We start from the raw sequence: 16,826 nt of genomic DNA, 5'->3' as shown, positions 1-16,826 counted from the left end.
CATGCTGGGCTAAAGGATAGGACTCTTGGGGCAGTGTTTGCAGGATTTGCATTGTGACCTTTCTGTATAAAAGTGGGTGCTGATGACAGCATTCCTGCTTCCTGATGCCTCGGGCAGTCACAGTCGTGGGAGAAGCACAGAGTCAGGAAGTGCAGTGGGTTCTTGAAGGGTGAGCTCGACAAAAGACACCTGAGCACCAGCTGTCTGTGTTTGCAGGAGCAGCTTTGACCTTCCTCCCTTCAGTGGTGCCGCTGAGAGCTGCCAGGTTAGAATTCCCAGAGTCATGACCCTAGCGGGGTGACCAGGCCTGGTCAGGGCAGAGGTATCCCATGTCTGTACTCCAGATGTGCGGCCACTAGAAGAGCTCAGCCAGATCCTCCTTCTAGGAATATTCTTTTTGTTTTGTTTTGTTTAAATTAAATTTATTGGGGTGACAATTGTTAGTAAATTTACATAGATTTCAGGTGTACAATTCTGTATTACATCGTCTATAAATCCCATTGTGTGTTCACCACCCAGAGTCCGTTCTCCTTCCATCACCATATATTTGATCCCCTTTACCCTCATCACCCTCCCCCCACCCCCTTACCCTCTGGTAACCACTAAATTATTGTCTGTGTCTATGAGTTTTTGTTTCTCATTTGTTTGTCTTGTTCTTTTTGGTTTATATACCACATATCAGTGAAATCATAGGGTTCTCTGCTTTTTCTGTCTGACTGATTTCACTTAGCATTATACTCTCAAGATTCATCCATGTTGTCACAAATGCTCCTATATCATCTTTCCTTAAGGCCGAATAGTATTCCATTGTGTATATGTACCACAACTTCTTTATCCATTCATCTATCGAAGGACATTTTGGTTGTTTCCATGTCTTGGACACCGTAAACAAAGCTGCAATGAACATTGGAGTACACGGGTCTCTATAGAGAAATGCTTTTATATTTTTGGGGTAGATACCCAGGAGAGCGATTGCTGGGTCATATGGTAATTCTATTCGTAATTTCTTGAGGAACCTCCACACTGCCTTCCATAGCGGCTGCACCAGTCTGCATACCCACCAACAGTGTATGAGAGTTCCTTTTTCTTCACAGCCTCTCCAACACTTGTTACTATTTGTTTTGTTGATGAAAGCCATTCTGACTGGGGTGAGGTGATATCTCATTGTGGTTTTCATTTGCATTTCTCTGATGATTAGCGATGTTGAGCATTTTTTCATATGTCTATTTGCCATTTGTATATCCTCTTTGGAGAAAGGTCTCTTCAGGTCCTCTGCCCATTTTTCAACTGGGTTGTTTGTTTTTTTGTTGTTGAGTTTCATGAGTTCCTTGTATATTTTGGATATTAGCCCCTTATCAGAGGAACTGTTTGCGAAAATCTTCTCCCATTCAGTTGGTTGCCTCATTATTTTGTCAATAGTTTCTTTTGCTGTGCAGAAGTTTTTCACTTTCATATAATCCCATTCGTTTATTTTAGTTTTTACTTCCATTGCCTTTGGAGTCAGATTCATAAAATGCTCTTTGAACCCAAGGTCCATAAGTTTAGTACCTATGTTTTCTTCAATGCAGTTTATTATTTCAGGTCTTATGCTTAAGTCTTTGATCCATTTTGAATTAATTTTGGTACATGGTGACGGATAGCAGTCCAGTTTCATTCTTTTGCACGTAGCTATCCAATTCTGCCAGCACCATTTATTGAAGAGGCTGTCTTTCCTCCATTGTATGTTTTTAGCTTCTTTGTCAAAAATTATGTCCATATTTATGTGGTTTTATTTCTGGGTTCTCAATTCTATTCCATTGGTCTATGTGTCTGTTTTTCCGCCAATACCAAGCTGTTTTGATTATTGTAGCCCTGTAGTACAAGCAAAAATCAGGGAGTGTGATACCTCCAGTATTGTTTTTTTTTTTTTTTTTTAAATATGGAACGCTTCACGAATTTGCGTGTCATCCTTGCGCATGGGCCATGCTAATCTTCTCTGTATCGTTCCAATTTTAGTATATGTGCTGCCGAAGCGAGCACTTGTTCTTTTTTTTTAATATTGCTTTGCCTATTCGGGGTCTTTTGTGGTTCCAAACAAATCTGATGACTTTTTGTTCTATTTCTTTAAAAAATGCCATTGGGATTTTAATGGGCATTGCATTAAATCTGTATATGGCTTTGGGTAATATGGCCATTTTAACTATGTTGATTCTTCCAATCCATGAGCACGGAATGTCTTTCCATTTCTTTGTGTCTTCTTCAATTTCTTTCAAAAATGTCTTATAGTTTTCAGCATATAAATCTTTCACATCCTTGGTTAAGTTTATTCCTAGGTATTTTATTCTTTTTGCTGCAATTGCAAAAGGAATTGTTTTTTCTATCTCTTTTTCTGAGATTTCATTGTTGGTATATAGGAAAGCAATGGACTTTTGTACGTTGATTTTGTAGCCAGCAACTTTACTGTATTCATTGATTGTTTCTAATAGCTTTTTGGTGAAGTCTTTAGGGTTTTCTATATATAGCATCATGTCATCTGCAAAGAGTGACAATTTAACTTCTTCATTCCCAATTTGGATGCCTTTTATTTCTTTCTCTTGCCTGATAGCTCTGGCGAGGACTTCCAACACTATGTTGAAAAGCAGAGGTGATAGGGGACAACCTTGTCGTGTTCCTGAACGTAGAGCAAAGGGCTTCAGCTTTTCACCATTAATTATGAGATTAGCTGAGGGCTTGTCGTATATGGCCTTTATTATGTTGAGGTATTTTCCTTCTATACCAATTTTAGTAAGTGTTTTAATCATAAATGGATGTTGTATCTTATCAAATGCTTTTTCTGCATCAATGGATAGAATCATATGATTTTTGTCCTTTATTTTGTTTATGTGATGAATCACATTGATGGATTTGCGAATGTTGAACCATCCTTGTGCCCCGGGGATGAACCCCACTTGGTCGTGATGAATAATCTTTTTAATGCATTGTTGTATTCGATTTGCTAGAATTTTGTTTAGGATTTTAGCATCTGTATTCATCAGAGATATAGGTCTGTAGTTTTCTTTTTTTGTGTTGTCCTTACCAGGTTTTGGTATCAGGGTAATGTTGGCCTCATAAAAAGAGTTAGGGAGTACTGACTCTTCTTCAATTTTTTGGAAGAGTTTGAGCAGGATTGGTATTAGATCCTCTTTGAAGGTTTGGTAGAATTCACTGGTGAAGCCATCTGGTCCAGGACTTTTGATTTTGGGAAGGTTTTTGATGACTGATTCAATTTCGTTACTGGTGATCGGCCTGTTAAGATTTTCCAGTTCTTCATGATTCAGCCTTGGAAGGCTATATGTTTCTAAGAACTTGTCCATTTCTTCTAAGTTATTAAATTTGGTGGCATATAGTCCTTCATAGTATTCTTGGATAATCCTTTGTATTTCTGTGGTGTTTGTGATAACTTCCCCTTTTTCATTTCTGATTTTGTTAATTAGTGTCTTCTCTCTTTTTATCTTAGTGAGTCTAGCCAAGGGTTTGTCGATTCTGTTAATCTTTTCAAAGAACCAGCTTTTTGTCACATTAATTTTTTCTATTGTCTTTTTGTTCTCTATTTTATTTAGTTCTGCTCTGATTTTTGTTATTTCCTTTCTTCTACTGACCTTGGGTTTCGCTTGTTCTTCTTTTACTAGTTTTTTAAGGTGTAACATGAGGTTATTTATGTGGGATTTTTCTTGTTTCTTGAGATAGGCCTGTAATGATATAAATTTCCCTCTTAAAACTGCTTTCGCGGCATCCCAAAAATTTTGGTAGGATATATTTTCATTGTCATTTGTTTCTATGTATCTTTTGAGCTCTCCTCTAATTACTTCTTTGACCCAGTCGTTCTTTAAAAGTATGTTGTTTAATCTCCATGTATTTGTGTTTTTTCTTGCTTTCTTTTTGCAGTTGATATCCAAATTCAAAGCTTTGTGATCAGAGAATATGCTTGGTATGATTTCAATCCTCTTAAATTTGCTGAGGCTGATTTTGTGTCCCAATATATGGTCTATCCTTGAGAATGTTCCATGTACACTAGAAAAGAATGTATAGTCTGATGTTTTAGAATGCAGTGCTCTATATATGTCAAATATGTCCAATTCATCTAATGTGTCATTTAGGGCTGCTATTTCGTTATTTATCTTCTGTTTGGATGATCTATCCATAGCTGTCAATGATGTACTTAAGTCCCCTAGTATAATTGTGTTTTGGTCAATTTCTCTTTTTAGTTCTGTTAGTAGTTGCTTGGTATATTTCAGTGCTCCCCGATTGGGGGCATAAATATTGATGACTGTTAAGTCTTCTTGTTGTATAGTCCCCTTTACCATTATGAAGTGTCCATCTTTGTCTCTTGTTATCTTTTTCACCCTGAAGTCTGTTTCATCGGAAATCATTATGGCTACACCTGATTTTCTCTGGGTACCATTTGCTTGGAGTGTCAATTTCCACCCTTTCACTTTGAGTCTGTGCTTGTCCTTGTAGCTGAGATGTGTCTCTTGTAGATAGCATATGGTTGGGTTTAGTTTTTTTTATCCAATCTGCTACTCTGTGTCTCTTTATTGGTGAGTTCAGTCCATTTACATTTAGGGTGATTATTGATATGTGAGGATTTCCTGTCATTCTGTCTTTAGTTTTCTGGTAAGGCTGTGTCTCCATTGTTTCTTTGCCTTTTTGTTGTTGTCTATTATTTCTGTGTGGTGGTATTCTATGATGTTTCCCTCTGTTTCTTCTTTTATTACAGTATGTATTTCAGATTTGGATGTTTTTTGAGTGGTTACCCTTGAATTTATGTAAAAGAAAGTTTGATATTTAGAGTATTCCAGTTTCTTCAGCACGCTTACTTTCTCTATTCCCATATTCCAGTTCAGGCCTTTACGCTCCCCCTTTTTATGTTTTGGTTGCCACAAGTTGTCCCTGTTGATGGTGGTCGAGTAGCCTCCTTTAGTATTTCTTGTAGTGCAGGTCGTGTATTAGAAAATTCCCTCAGCTTCTGGATGTCTGGAAAGGTCTTTATTCCTCCTTAATATCTAAAGGTCTTTGCTGGATATATTATTCTTGGCTCATGATTTCTCTCTTTCAATAGTTTGAATATTTGGCTCCATTCCCTCCTAGCTTGTAGAGTTTCTGCTGAAAAATCTGATGATAATCTAATGGGCTTTCCTTTGTAAGTTACCGTCTTCTTTTCCCTGGGTGCCTTGAGGATTCTTTCTTTGTCATTGATTTTAGACAGGTTCAATGCAATGTGCCTTGGTGAAGGCCTGTTGGGATTGAGGTAATTAGGTGTTTTATTTGCTTCTTGGATTCGAGGATCCAGTTCTGTCCACAAGTTTGGGAAGTTCTCATTGACGATTTGTTTGAATATATTCTCTGTTCCCTTCCCTCTTTCTTCTCCTTCTGGTATGCCCATTATTCTTATATTGCTCTTTCTGATGGAGTCAGAAAGTTCTCGTAGAGTTCTTTTATTTCTTTTAAGTCTCAAGTCTCTTTCTTCTTCCCTCTGTGTAAATTCCAGGTTCCTATCTTCGATGTCACTGATTCTTTCTTCCATCTGGTCAACTCTACTACCTAAGCTGGATATTTTATTGTTAATTTCTTCTATTGAGTTCTTAATCTCCAGAAATTCTATTTGGTTTTTTTCAAGATTTCAATCTCTTTTGTAAAATGCTCATGGTGTTCTTTGATTGTGTTTCTGAGTTCATTAAACTGACTTTCTGTGTTTTCTTGCATCTCGTTCAGTTTTTTCAGAATTGCGATCTTGAATTCTCTGTCATTTAAATCACAAATGTCCATATCTCTAAGTTCCTTTTCTGGAGACTTTTCACTTTCTTTCTGAGCTATCTTGTTGCCTTGGTTATTCATGGCAATCACTGATTTACTATTTCTCTTCCTAGACATCTACAGGAGTGGCTTCTGCAACAGGTTGATAGGTATGTGAAGAGCTTTTGGAGTTCCAAAGCTCTTTCTGCACCAGATTCAGAGACTGTATGTTTCAGCAGTTCTGTTTACTCCTGCAGGGATCCGCCCAGATAGGTGGGGCCAGGGGCGGGGTGAGTTGTGAGAGGTGGCCCAGAGCAATGGCGGCGACCACCACCACAGCCAGTCCTGCTTCCACAGCTCCCTCCCCTTTGCCGGAACTAGTTGAGCTGCGAATCTGTGTCTGCGGTCCACAGTTCTCAGGGCAGCAAATATTCTGTCCTTTGATCTGACACTGCTACTTTATCGCTTCTAGTACCAGGCAGGTGGGGGTGGGGCGAGCTCTGGGAGGGTAGGGAGGGGGCGGCTAGTCTCTGTGCCTAAGGCTTCCGTTCTCCACTGGGCAGTGAGGGCTTAAACCACTGATTTCAGCCCTCTTCCCTCAGTCTTTGCTCCGAAGTCTGCCGTGAGCGTTGGGTTCAGCGGTTTTGTATGCTGCCCCCTCAGCCCTGTTGGCCGTAAGCGGAGCCCTAGCAGTCCGAGTCCTTCCCTCTCCCACAGCTGCGGAAGATCCGGGAGCTGTGAATGCTAGCTCTGAGCACTGAGCTAGGTCTGCGTCCTGCGCCCGCGCGGCTCCGTCTCCACCCTTCTCCCTTCCCTCCTCCCCCGTTCGCGCGATTCACCCACCTGGAGGTGAATTCAGCAGTGGGCCTCTTCGTCTTGCCTGTCTGCTGTGCAAGGAGTCCTTTGTGGAGTTATTGTCCGATTCGTTGTAAATTCCAGGGGAGCGTTACAGAGGCTCACCTCACGCCGCCTTTTTTTCCCCCTCTCAGGAATATTTTTTTAATTAAAACTCTGAGAAAAATTAAAGAGAGGAAAAAAGTTCCCTTTACACAATTAATCCAAGCTTTCTGCATGGATAAGTAGGCCTTGTAGTAGTAAGTTATGCTCAAAGAAATGAAAACCAGGTCGTTCGTCATCTTACTCTTTTAGAAAAAACCTTGTAAGTTCGTTCTCGTCATTTTGTTCTTCGTAAGTGCTCCCTCCTGCTGGAAGCGCTGGGTCCAAGCTCGGAGGTGGAAGCCCCTTCTTGGGGGCAGCAGGCTGTGTCATCTAACCTCTGGTACCTTCCTTTCCCTGGTGCAAGATGGGAAAACTACCAGAGTAGGTGTTTCAAAATCACCAAGATCCCTGTGGATCTTCCATAAGCGGTCATTTAGCGGCTGTGTGTTGGGAGCAGATTTCTCTAGCATCTTTGTGACCTCTTGCCTCTCAGTCATTGACAATGTTCCTTGCTGACAGCGGCTGCTGAAACTGGTCTCTGGACTGCCCAGAGGAGCTCTCCACTGTCAGCTCCCTGCTCTGCGGGCCTAAGGGAAGAAACCCAGTGGAGAGGGGGTAGGGCCAAGGGAGAGAAAACAAGAGGACATGTCGCCTGCTGGTTTTGGCTTCACAGGTGATCACAAAGCTTGCTGGCATGGAGGAGGAAGAGTTGGCATTTTCAACAAAAGAGGAACAACAGCAGCTCTTACAGAAAGTCCTGGCAGCCACCGACTTGGATGCGGAAGAAGAGGTGTTGGCAGGAGAAGTTGGCTCCAGATCCAACCAGGTGAGTGGCTGTGGCTCCAGGTGTCAGTTCTCCCGAAGGACCGAATTCTTAGACACGCAGACGTGCAGTTGTGTGTGCGTGTGCGTGCATCTGTGCAATTTTCTGAAAAACTTGGAAAACACAGGCAACTGTGGAGAAGAGGATAGTAACAACCTGTTAACTGTTCGTGTGTGTCCTTGCTTCTGTACATACTGTTTCACATGGCTTAGCCCACGGTTTCTTAAATGGACTCTTGCCCTGTTCGTGTCACAGTCTGGTGTAAGTGTGTTAGTATTATGATGTAGGAGCCCAGGAGGACAAATATGACCACAGGCTCTCACTGGGGTGGCTGCAGGAAGGGCTGGGATGGGCCTGGGCTGCCGCTCTCGCTGGGGCCTGGGCAATTCGCTGCATCTTGATTTCCTCCTCAGTCATGGGGCTGAGCCTCCAGCTTGTAAGACGGGTCTGATGATCAACTCATATTGTAGTTTCAACACTTGGAAAAATTTAGAGTTCTCTGGAAAAACTCAACTTCTCATTTATTCTGCAAATACTTATTCAATGCCTACTATGTGCCAGGCCAGTACAATATGGTATAATTAATGAAAGTGTCATTATGAGAAGTTATCAGACCCTCCAAGGAGAAAAATATAGTTTAGTTAGGTGCTTTGGAAATGAATCGGTATTAGAGCCAAAAGGTGAGCAATGACTGGAGCAAGGAGAGAGAGCTAGCATCACCTGGGGGCTGCTGCCATTCCTCCTCCCTGACACCTTTCTCCTCTCATACCTGGGCTGGGGGCTCGATCTCTCTCTGGCACCCGACACGGAAGCCCCAGAGAAACTTTCTGCCTCTGACCGCGTTCTGAGGTGCGGTTGGTCGGTCCCACATCACAGGGGGTCACCTAGTCAGGCTGTCACAGGCATTGACTCAGTGCCTGCCTGCGTACCCGTTGTGATCTGGTGTGAGTGCTGTGCCAGGCTCTGGGTCACATCCTCGACTTGAGGGGTTTCTGTTCACAGCCTGTGTCCAGGCAGATGTGGCTCTCCCCACTTCACAACTGACGTCACTGAGGTGTGGGCATTCATTATGTGCCCAAGGTTCCACCTGATTCAAAAACTTATGGTGGAGTCTCGAGAAATTTTGAGGGGCTTCTGCCCTCATTGTTAAAAAATTCTCTCCAGAAACTGTCATTAAGAGAGGTAGAAGCCAGACCACCTGGGTTCAAGTCCCATCTATTTAAGAGCTGTGTGATCTTATACAAGCTACTTAACCTCTCTGTGTTTCCGTTTTCTCTTCTGTAAGATGGAGATTACAACGGTTGTGAGGATTAGATAAACTAATACATTGTAAATACTGCTTAGAACCATACCTGAGACATAGTAAGTGGTTAATAAACTATACTCAAAAAATAATAAAATTTGTTAAACTTACAAATTTTATAAACTTATTATGAATGTTATAAAAGGAATGTCTTTCCCCCTGGAAACTGACAGTGGGCCGGGTCCCCCACAGGTGTCTCGGCGCTTTGGTACAATGAGCTCCATGTCTGGGGCCGACGATACCGTGTACATGGAGTACCACTCGGCTCGGAGCAGGACTGCCACCAAGCACGTGCACCCACTGTTCAAGCGCTTCCGGAAGTGATGACCATGGAGTCACGCAGGTGAAGGCTGGGTGCTCAGACCAACACTGGAAAAGGGATTTTCAGTGTAACATTTTCTTTCCATTTCTATATCCATGTGCTTTCCTCTAGCATTGGCCAAACTGATGGAGATTCAATATCTGTTGACTGTGTGGAATAAAATGCATCAAGAACTTGGTTTTAAAAAGTAGGTGGGACTGTATTTTTTGGTCTTTTCAAACTTGAGTAGTCATAGGGGAGTTCATTCCTGTATATAAAAATTTGTAATATTTAAGGAATATTTATCTTAATGTTCTCCTGAATTAACAAATGGACCATTTAACCACACTTCATTATCGATGTCCTTGTACCTTGTCATATGCATGGGTCATGTCTGGATGACAACCATCCATCGAGGCCCCACTTTGTAGCAGGGGAGGAGTGAGATGGAGCCCACATGTCCCCAAAGGAGTGACGGGCGACGAGAAGAGAGGAATTGCCACTTGGTGGAGGTATTGACGGGCCAGGCCCTGGGAGCTGGGGGTGGATAGTCCAGACAGAGGGACGAGTTTGAGCATTTGTAGTGCTGCCTTCACTGTGTGCACCCACCGCGTTTAGTCCTGTCGGTCACCTGAAGCTCATCGCCTCCTTAGGAAACCAGTGCACATAGCTCCTGGTAGATAATCTCTGAGTGAATGACCTCTTGTTTCTCTTCTAAAACACGTTTCTGGTATTTCTGGGAGACTGGATTCCTCTTCTAATAGCTCCTTAGTCTAAAGACCCTTGGGTCTTTAATGGTAAGTTTCTTTACTCTGAAAAATGTCTTTGGACTGTTTTTCTATTATTGCTGATATGAAAAAAATGGTGTTAAGGAAAAGAGACAAAGCAGGATTGCTTCCTAAAAGAAAGGCACACAGGCGTAGGTCATGAAGACATGATCAGTTGGAACAAAATGCTTGTTACCCAAACCTTGGTTAAGATTCTCCTTCCCCCAGTTCCCCGGGTTGGCTCATCCTTAGCCGACAGCCCCTCCTGACAACAGGCTAGACTCAGGGTAAAATACTGTATGATCTGCTGACTGACCATGCCATTCCCGTTCATCCCACTTCCTGAAACCCTCTTTCTACTTGTTTCCTCCTCCCTATATAAGATTTTTGCAGGGACAAAGTACCAAATAGACCTGCATAAAGAACTATAGAGATTTGCCTAGAGTCCCTCGATTCTTCCCCTGAGCACGGGTTAGCACATGCATGTAAGGAAGTACCTGAGGCTGGGAAGAAACCGCATTCAAGGATCAGGAAGTTTACCCAAGGCCTGGCCTTTTCCTGTTCCCACCAGCCAGAGTGAACAACCCCATAAACCACAGGGTATCTTGTAGTTTTCAGAAGGTTTGCGTCAGTAGTGTGGAAACGTAGACCTAACCTAATGCTGCATTGGTCCTGTCGAATGAAGTCTAAAAGCAAGACCCGAAAGGATCAAACTGTTTCCAAGTACTTAACACCATCCCAGAGCAAAGCTAATTATTGCAATTCAAAAAGTATCCAGCAACCAATAAAGTACAATGTCTGACATCCAATCAGAAATTACCAGGCAAGCAAAGAGCCTGGAAAATACGATTCAATGAAAAAAAGAAACCAAATGGATTCAGAAATGATCCAGATAATAGAATTAGTACACAGGGCATTAAACGTTGTAACTATTCCATATGTTCACAAAGCTAGAGGAAAGATTTTTAATACTAACTTGACATGGAAAATATAAAAATGACCCATATAAAACTTATAGAGATGCAAACTACAGTGTCTAAAATGAAAAGTATACTTTGTGGGTATTTGGCGCAGCTTCTGAAATGGCTCCAGTTATCCCACCTTCTGGTACTCAGGCTCTGTGTATTCCTCTCCCTTGAGTGTGAGCTGGAAGTACAGACTTGCTTTCATTGGATAAAATCAAAAGTAATGGGATATCCAGGATTAGGGTACAAAAGACTGACTTCCATCTTGTTTCAACACTCTGACACTTCTCATTTGCTTGCTCTGATAAAGCAAGCTGCTTGGTGGACAGGCCCACATGGCAAGGTACTGAGGGGGCCTCAGTCCAACAGCCCACAGTGGACAGAATCCTGTCAGCAGCCTTACAGTGAGCTGGGAGATGGATGCTCCTCTCATTCAGCGAGACACATGACAGCGGCCCTAACCTAATCTCTGACTGTAGCTTGTGAGAGACCCTCAACCAGAGGACCCAGCTAAGGACCTGGATTCCTGATGCACAGAAACTGTGAGCTAATAAATGTTATTTTAAACTACTCAATTTAAAATTTGTAAGCTTTTTTCTTTACATTAAAAAAAAATCGGGCACCTGCTATGTGCCAAGTGCCTTTTTAATTTAAATTTTATGAAATTTATTGGGGTGACACTGGTTAATAAAATTACATAGATTTCAGGTGTACAATTCTGTACTACATCATCTATATATCACATTGTGATTCACCACCCAGAGTCAGTCCATCACCATGTTTGACCCCTTTACCCTTTTCTACTTTCCCCCTCCCCTCCTTACTTTCTGGTAGCCACCATATTGTTGTCTGTGCCTAGGAGTTTGTTTGCTTGTTGCTTTCAGTTTTATATCCCACATGAGTGAAATGGTTCTTCCAGATTTCTTCTTGTAGTTAATTTCCAGTGTAATACTAGTGAGGTTGGAAAATATTTGTTGATTAAGTGCATTTGGTCTAATGTGTCATTTAAGGCTGTTTCCTTATTGACTTTCTGTTTGGATAATCTATGCAATGGAGGTATTCAGGTCACCTACAATTGTGTTTTGGTCATGTTGTCCCTTTAGGTCTGTTAGTATTTGCTTATATATGTATTTTGGTACTCTCAGGTTGGGTGCATATATATTGATAAGTGTTATATCCTCTTGATGAGTTGTTCTCTTTAGCATTATAAAATGTCCATCTTTGTCTCTTGTTACTGTTTTTTTATCTTGACATTTCTTTTATCTGATATAAGTACTGCTACACCTGTTTTCTCTGCTTGCCATTTGCTTGAGGAATCATCTTCCACCTATTCACTTTGGATCTGTTGGTCTTTGGAGCTGAGATGAGTCTCCTGTAAGCAACATATAATTGGGTGTTGTTTTTTAATCCATCCTGCTACTCTATGCCTTTCAGTTGGTGAGTTCTGTTCATTTACATTTAGGGTGCTTATTGGTATATGTGCACTTACTACAGCCATTGTATCTTTTGTTTTCTGGTTGCTCTGTAACTCCATTGTTTCCCTTGTGATTCTGTCTGACATTTTAGTTTGGTGGTTTTCTATGATTTTTTTTCTCTGTCCCTCGCGCCCTTTTTTTTTTTTTTAGTGTTTCATGTGTCAGCTCTGGATTTTGTTTTGTGGTTAACATTAGGGTTGTGTAAAATGTCACATACATACAATATTCCTTTTTCTCTTCATTCACTTGTGCCCATTCAGTCCTTTTCTTCCTCCCCTTTTATTATTTTGTTGTGACAAATTATCCTTTTTTTATGTTGTGCCTTTGTTACCAAATTGTAGTATTTATAGTTATTTTGTGATGATCCCTTTTTTCCTCCTTTAGCTTTTATGATACAATTGTTTAATATCCTGTTCCAAAGTAGATTTGCAGTTTCCTTCCTCTGTCGGTTAGTCATCTTACTGAAAGTTTTATACATTTTTTTTCTTTTTCTTTTTGGTAGAAGAGCTCCTTTCAACACTTGTAATACAGGTATTGTGGTAAATTCTCTCCGCTTTTGTTTGTCTGAGAATGCTTTTATTTCTTCTTCATATCTAAAGGATAACTGCTGGATATGTTATCCTTGGCTGATGGTTCCACTCTTTCAATATTTTGAATATTTCCTTCCATTCTCTCCTGTCTTGTATTATTTCTACTGAGAAATCTCACGATAATCTAATGGAGTTTCTTTTGCAGGGTACAGTCTCCCCCCCTCCCCCCACTGGCTGTCTTAGAATTCTTTCTTTGTCATTTTTGACAGTTTGAATAAAATATGGTGAGGGTGTTTTTTGCATTGATATAATTAGGTGTTCTGTTAGCTTCCTCTGTTTTAAAGTCCAATTCTTTCTATAGGCTTGGGAAGTTCTCATCAATTATTTCTTTGAGTAGGCTCTCTGTTCTCTGCTCTTCTCCTTCTGGTATACTTCATTATCCTTATGTTGTTCTTTCTAATGTAGTCAAATAGTTCTCATAGAATCAGTTCTTCCTTTCTTCCTTCCTTTCCTTTCCTTCCTTCTCTTCCTTCCCTCCCTCCCTCCCTCCCTCCCTCCCTCCCTCCCTCCCTCCCTCCCTTCCTTCCTTCCTTTTTTCTTAGTTCTCTCTCTTCTTTCTCCTGGGTCATTTCTAGGTTTTTATCTTCTATTTCTCTCTTCCATTTGGTCTGCTCTGTTTCTGACACTGTAGTCCATTTCTCATCTCCTTTATTGAGTTCTTCAGTTCCAGAATTTCTGTTCGTTTCTTTTTTTATAGTTTCATTCTCTTTGATAAAGTATTCCTTTTGTTCATTAATTTTGTTTCTGAGCTCATTGAATGGTCTACGTTTTCTTGTATGTCGTTAAGTTTCTTCCTAACTGCAGCCTTGAGTTCTCTGTCATTTAAGTCCTCATCTTCCATGACTTTGAGTTTGATTTCTAGAGACTTTTCATTTTTTGTGTGCCCCTGTGTTATCTTCGTTTTTCATGTTATTTGATGGATTCTCTGCCTCTGCATTTGAGGTAGTAAACTTTTTTTTTTTTAAACTATTTTCCTCTCAATATAGCAGGTTGATAGGTAGTGTACTTTCTATTCCCTTTTTTATTCTTTTTTTTTTTTTACTGGGCTCTGTCACGGTGTGCATGACAGGGAATATAAATTCATGATCTCTCAGCTCTTCCCCATTCTTATGAAGGCCCACTGTGTTGTTTAAAGCTTCCTTGCTTTCTTTACTGGGCTCTGCCGGGGGGTGTGGGGCAAAGGGGCACATTCTTGATCTTGCAGCTCTGCTGTTTAAAGTTTCCCAGCCACCTCCATGGTTCTGCCATGGAGAGGGAAAAAGGGAAATGCCCTTTCCCAAAGGGAAGTGGCGTTTACCTCTTTTAAGCTCCAGGTAGTAGTGTGAGGGCCTCAGCCTGCCTGACTTCTCCACTGCTACCACACTCACTGGAGCCACAGTGGGTGCCAAGCTGCACCTGTGGCCACCATCCCTGTCCTTCCCCTGTCTCACCTCCCCTGCTTTTTCCAATATGCCCACCTTCACATGCCTCTATGTATGTATCTTCAGGTGTGTTTGTGTTGAGCAAGAAATCCTTTGTTGAGTTATAGTTGTGTGACAAATTGGAAATTTAAGGGGAGAAACAATGGAGTCTTCTCACTCTGCCATAATGCTTGCGTCTCAATCTGGAAGGATTTTGAGGAACATGTTAGAGAATGCCTAAATTGCCATCAACAGACTAGTAGAAGAAACCCAGACTTTAGAGATACTACCAGCGAGTGCTTAAAAGGAAGTAAGAATCATGTTATTGGAAAGTGGTGTAAGGGGAAACTGTCTTACACCGTGTCCCCCAAAATTCGTGGCACTATCATGTTTAATTCTGTGGAAAGCAGAACGTGCTTAATGAACTATGTGATATAGATTTGCAAGCTTTGCTAAAATTTGCAAGCAAATTGTGCAAGGTGCCGTCTGATTTTTTTTTTTTTTTTTTTTAAAAGTTTAATACTTTACTCAATGATATTTTTTTTAATTAAAGTTTATCGGGGTGACAGTTGTTAGTAAAGTTACATAGATTTCAGGTGTACAATTCTGTAATACATCATCTATAAATCACATTGTGTGTTCACCACCCAGTCAGTTCTCTTTCCATCACCATATATTTGACCCCCTTTGCCCTCTTCTAGAGCCCCCTTGCCCCCTTACCGTTTGGTCACCACTAAACTATTGTCTGTGTGTATGAGTTTTTGTTTCTCATGTGTTTGTCTTGTTCTTTTGTTGTTTTGGTTTATATACCACATATCAGTGAAATGGTTCTCTACTTTTTCTGACTTATTTTTCTCAGCATTATACTCTCAAGATCCATCCATGTTGTCACAAATGGTCCTATTTCATCTTTTCTTACCGCTGAATAGTATTCCATTGTGTGTATATACCACAACTTCTTTATCCATTCATCTATTGAAGGACACCTTGGTTGTTTCCATGTCTTGGCCACTGTAAATAAAGCTGCAATGAACATTGGTGCACACTTGTCTTTATGTATAAATATTTTCAGATGTTTTGGGTAGATACCCAGGAGAGGGAGGGATTGCTGGCCATCTGATTTCTTCTTGCTGCTTATATAGCAAAATGCAAAAGGAGAGAAAAAGTGAAGGGCAAACTGATTTTTAGGAGGATTCTGTTGATGGTTTAAAAAAATTTTTCAGTCTCTTTCAACAGCGACTAATAACTAAAACAGTGGGATTATTGGAGATTAGGTTTTGTAAAAGGAAAGAATAGTGAACTTTAAAACATATCAGCATCAATGTCCAAAATGAAACACACACAAAAAAAGACTGAAAATGAGCAGAGCATTGGTGAGCTGTTGTGTAACTTTAAGTGGCCTAATATGTATGTATTCAGAGTCCCTGAAGCAGAAGAGGGAGAAAGGAAAATAAAAAAAAATAAAAAAAAATTGAAGAAATAATGGCTGTAATTTTTCCAAACTTGATGAGAACTATAAACCCCCATTTCCAAGAAACTCATTGAACCCCAAGCACAAGAAATACAAGGGAAACTACACAAAGGTATATCATAATTGAATTGCTTAAAACCAGTGATATGAAGGAAATCCATAAAAGGAGCAAGAGAGGACACTTTATGTACAGAGGAATATAGAGAAATATGACAACAGATTTCTCATCAAGAACCATGCAAGCCAGAAGAGAGTGGAGCAACCTGTTTAAGAAATGAAAGAAAAAAAATAGTGACCTAGAACTCTATACTCAGCAAAAAGATCTTTCAAAAACAAAAGTGAAATTCTTTTTCAGATACTGGACTGCTGAAAGATTTCATCATTAGCAGAGTGCACTACAAGTCATGTTAAAGGAAATTCTTCAAGAAAAGGACACTAATACTAATTAGAAATCTACATCTACACAAAAGAATAAATGGTAAATATAAAAGATTATTTTTTACATCTTTTTTTAAAAGAGAGACTTGATGATGCATAGTGATCATAGTTGCACAACAGTGTGAATGTGCTTAATGCCACTGAATTGTGTGCTTCAAAGTGGTTGAAATAGTAAATTTTATATATATTTTACTACAGTAAAAAAAGATAATTTTTTTAAAGTAAAGATAATATAGAGTTTATAAAACTAAAATATATAGTAACAATCGCATAAAAGCCAAGAGGGTTGAAATGGAAGTATACCTGTTTAAGGTTCTTGTGTTATACATGCAATTGTGTAATATGACTTGAAAATAGCCTTGATAAGTTAAAACAACCACTAAAGCAACCACTAAAATAACACAACAAAGAATTATGGCTAATAAGCTAATATAAGAGATACACTGGAATCATGAAAAATAACCCTAAAGAAGGCCGAAAAAGAGGAAGAAGGAAATAAAGAACAGATGGAATAAATGGAGAATAAGTAGGAAATGATCTAAACACCTTCAATTAGGAGGCAAAGATGTCAGATTTTGAAAAGAAGAACCAAATTATACTGCC

The 16,826-nt window shown here is 40.3% G+C and overlaps 1 protein-coding gene across 2 annotated transcripts in view; it reads left to right on the top strand.

Moving 5' to 3' along the window:
* ERCC3 (ERCC excision repair 3, TFIIH core complex helicase subunit) overlaps nucleotides 1-11,431 on the top strand; it is a 53,685-nt gene extending 42,254 nt beyond the window's left edge. For both annotated transcript variants that reach the window (XM_081052733.1, XM_081052734.1), the window contains exons 14-15: nucleotides 7,364-7,516; nucleotides 9,009-11,431. In XM_081052733.1, the coding sequence (XP_080908859.1) occupies nucleotides 7,364-7,516; nucleotides 9,009-9,140 (285 nt within the window). In that variant the 3' untranslated portion in view covers nucleotides 9,141-11,431. The remainder of the gene's footprint in view (nucleotides 1-7,363; nucleotides 7,517-9,008) is intronic.
* The last annotated feature ends 5,395 nt before the right edge of the window (nucleotides 11,432-16,826 follow it).

The sequence above is a fragment of the Rhinolophus hipposideros genome, assembly GCF_964194185.1.
Source record: "Rhinolophus hipposideros genome assembly, chromosome: 6".
Lineage (NCBI taxonomy): Eukaryota > Metazoa > Chordata > Mammalia > Chiroptera > Rhinolophidae > Rhinolophus > Rhinolophus hipposideros.
This window is presented reverse-complemented; position numbering and strand designations above follow the sequence as displayed.